General features: G+C 36.4%; 1 protein-coding gene across 6 annotated transcripts in view; it reads right to left on the reverse strand.

Moving 5' to 3' along the window:
* LOC119582071 (vacuolar protein sorting-associated protein 13-like) overlaps positions 1–1,997 on the reverse strand; it is a 48,363-nt gene that overhangs the window by 5,454 nt on the left and 40,912 nt on the right. For all 6 annotated transcript variants that reach the window (XM_037930315.1, XM_037930316.1, XM_037930314.1 and 3 more), the window contains 2 exons: positions 1,711–1,880; positions 70–187 (listed from right to left, as the gene is read on the reverse strand). In XM_037930315.1, the coding sequence (XP_037786243.1) occupies positions 70–187; positions 1,711–1,880 (288 nt within the window). The remainder of the gene's footprint in view (positions 1–69; positions 188–1,710; positions 1,881–1,997) is intronic.

Raw genomic sequence — 1,997 nt, forward strand, 5'->3', positions numbered from 1 at the left:
CAGTTGAAATTCAAGGTATTTTATCATTTTATATACTTTCACAAGTTAGTATCAAACGTCCTCACTTACGCGTAGCAGTTTGGCTCCCTCGGCAAAATGTTGCACATATGGTCGCACAACATTATCTGGGCCTATGAACCTCGAAGGCCGTCTACGGCTAACTGTCTCTTCACCTGCTTCTGTTGCCCTTGTTTACAAAATAAAAATCAATCACATTAATGGCATTCAGTTAAAAGCATACATATTTCAGGCGTGTGCCAAGCAGCCCATTTTTCACGCAAAAACTTTTAATTGTATCATAGTTACATCTGAATCCCATAACTGAAAACAGTGTTAACAACCAGACTGAAAAGCAGCTAAAACCACCACTATATAATAAGCACAAAAGCAATGGAAGATAACATGAAAATAAAACCCAGTGATAAATGAGAAAAAAATAAATAACTCTCACTATTATAAACTGCAAACTCTGAAATCCCTATAAAACTAGAATTTAGCAGAATTACATTCCCCCCCCCCCTTTTTTTTTATCCCAATATGTACATAAAACAGCACACACACACTGTACTTACAGCTTAACAGAGCAATCAAAATACTACTCGCAGTAACAAAGGAGCATACTTGACCAAACTAATGCAAAAATATGTGTATTGCAATCATGAAGTGAGTTATAATGCATGTAGTAACCTACATGCATATATGAAACTTTTCTATAACCACTGTAATTATCAATTTAATTAATAATAAAATAGTTTAATTCAGACAAATGAACTGGCTGCTTATTACTTTGAAAACATCAAAGATTCATATCATTTATCTCTAAATTCTTCTCCAGATCCAGCATATTAAAACTATTTTCCACTTTCCTATGTTCCCCTTCCTTAAAATATTCAAATTAAACTCAAGTTCAGTTTGCATAATCAAACAAGCACAGTGCATATTGGAATGCCCAAGCATAAAGAAAAACTATATCAGATTTCAAAAGCAAACTTCTATCTATGATATTTTCACTTCAAAAAAAGTACCTCAGAGCCTTGAAAAAAAGTCCACCCTCAGAGCTGGAAATGCAAGACAACTGAAAATATCAATCTTCAGTCTGATAAATCAATGGAACAGAATTAAGTTACACCAATCAGGCTGTGATTACTAACACAAGAGAATGAAAAAAGTATGGAAAGGGAAGGAGGGAGAAGTGAAGAATAGACAAGGGAGCAGCCGAAGCATACGAACACCTGTGAAAGAAATATAGGAGACTAAAAAGGGAAATAAATACTTGTTAAAACAAAGAAAAGGAAGTTGTAAGTGGACAAAGGAAATGGCAGCAAAAACATGGGAGAGACATAATTACATCTTTTGTTCTATGAACTTATTTCTTCATATCCTTTAGTCACACTGAGCAAGGACAGTATGGGCAATATACCATAAAGACAAAGTAAGCAAAGAAAAGGGGAAAGGGGTGTGAAGCATGTACTGAAGAAAAAGAAGGAAAATAGAACAAATTTTAGTCTGCACAAAATATTGCTAAGATGAACAAAACATGTTATAGGTTATCACAACCATTAATATTAGAAAATTAATTTTGCAGTAGATTATCTCTTGCTTGAAAAAAAAAAAAAATCAGAAACACAGACATTAGCAAAAAGAAGGGTGAAAGAGGGCATAGACAGTAAGGATATGCCTCTTGAGGCAGTACTTCCATGGTATCCTCACCTCATAACAGCGTCAAATGACCCGCTGGCAAAGTCGATGACGCCTGAGGCTGGTCGAGTAACAAGGCCAACCATGCCCTTGCCCATTCCCTTGAAGAACCCTTCCACACCTTCCTTTTTGGCCCCTTCAATGGGTTTCAGGAACACGCCGGTCACTCCATCAAACACGCCCTTGTGGCAGAAACAAAGCCAATATTAATATAATGATGCATGATCCAGGGCATATCATATCCAGGCCTTATGATCCAAACAGGATCTGGGAATGAGCTTAAAAGGTACTCTTTCCCC

The sequence above is a fragment of the Penaeus monodon genome, chromosome 15, assembly GCF_015228065.2.
Source record: "Penaeus monodon isolate SGIC_2016 chromosome 15, NSTDA_Pmon_1, whole genome shotgun sequence".
Classification (NCBI taxonomy): domain Eukaryota; kingdom Metazoa; phylum Arthropoda; class Malacostraca; order Decapoda; family Penaeidae; genus Penaeus; species Penaeus monodon.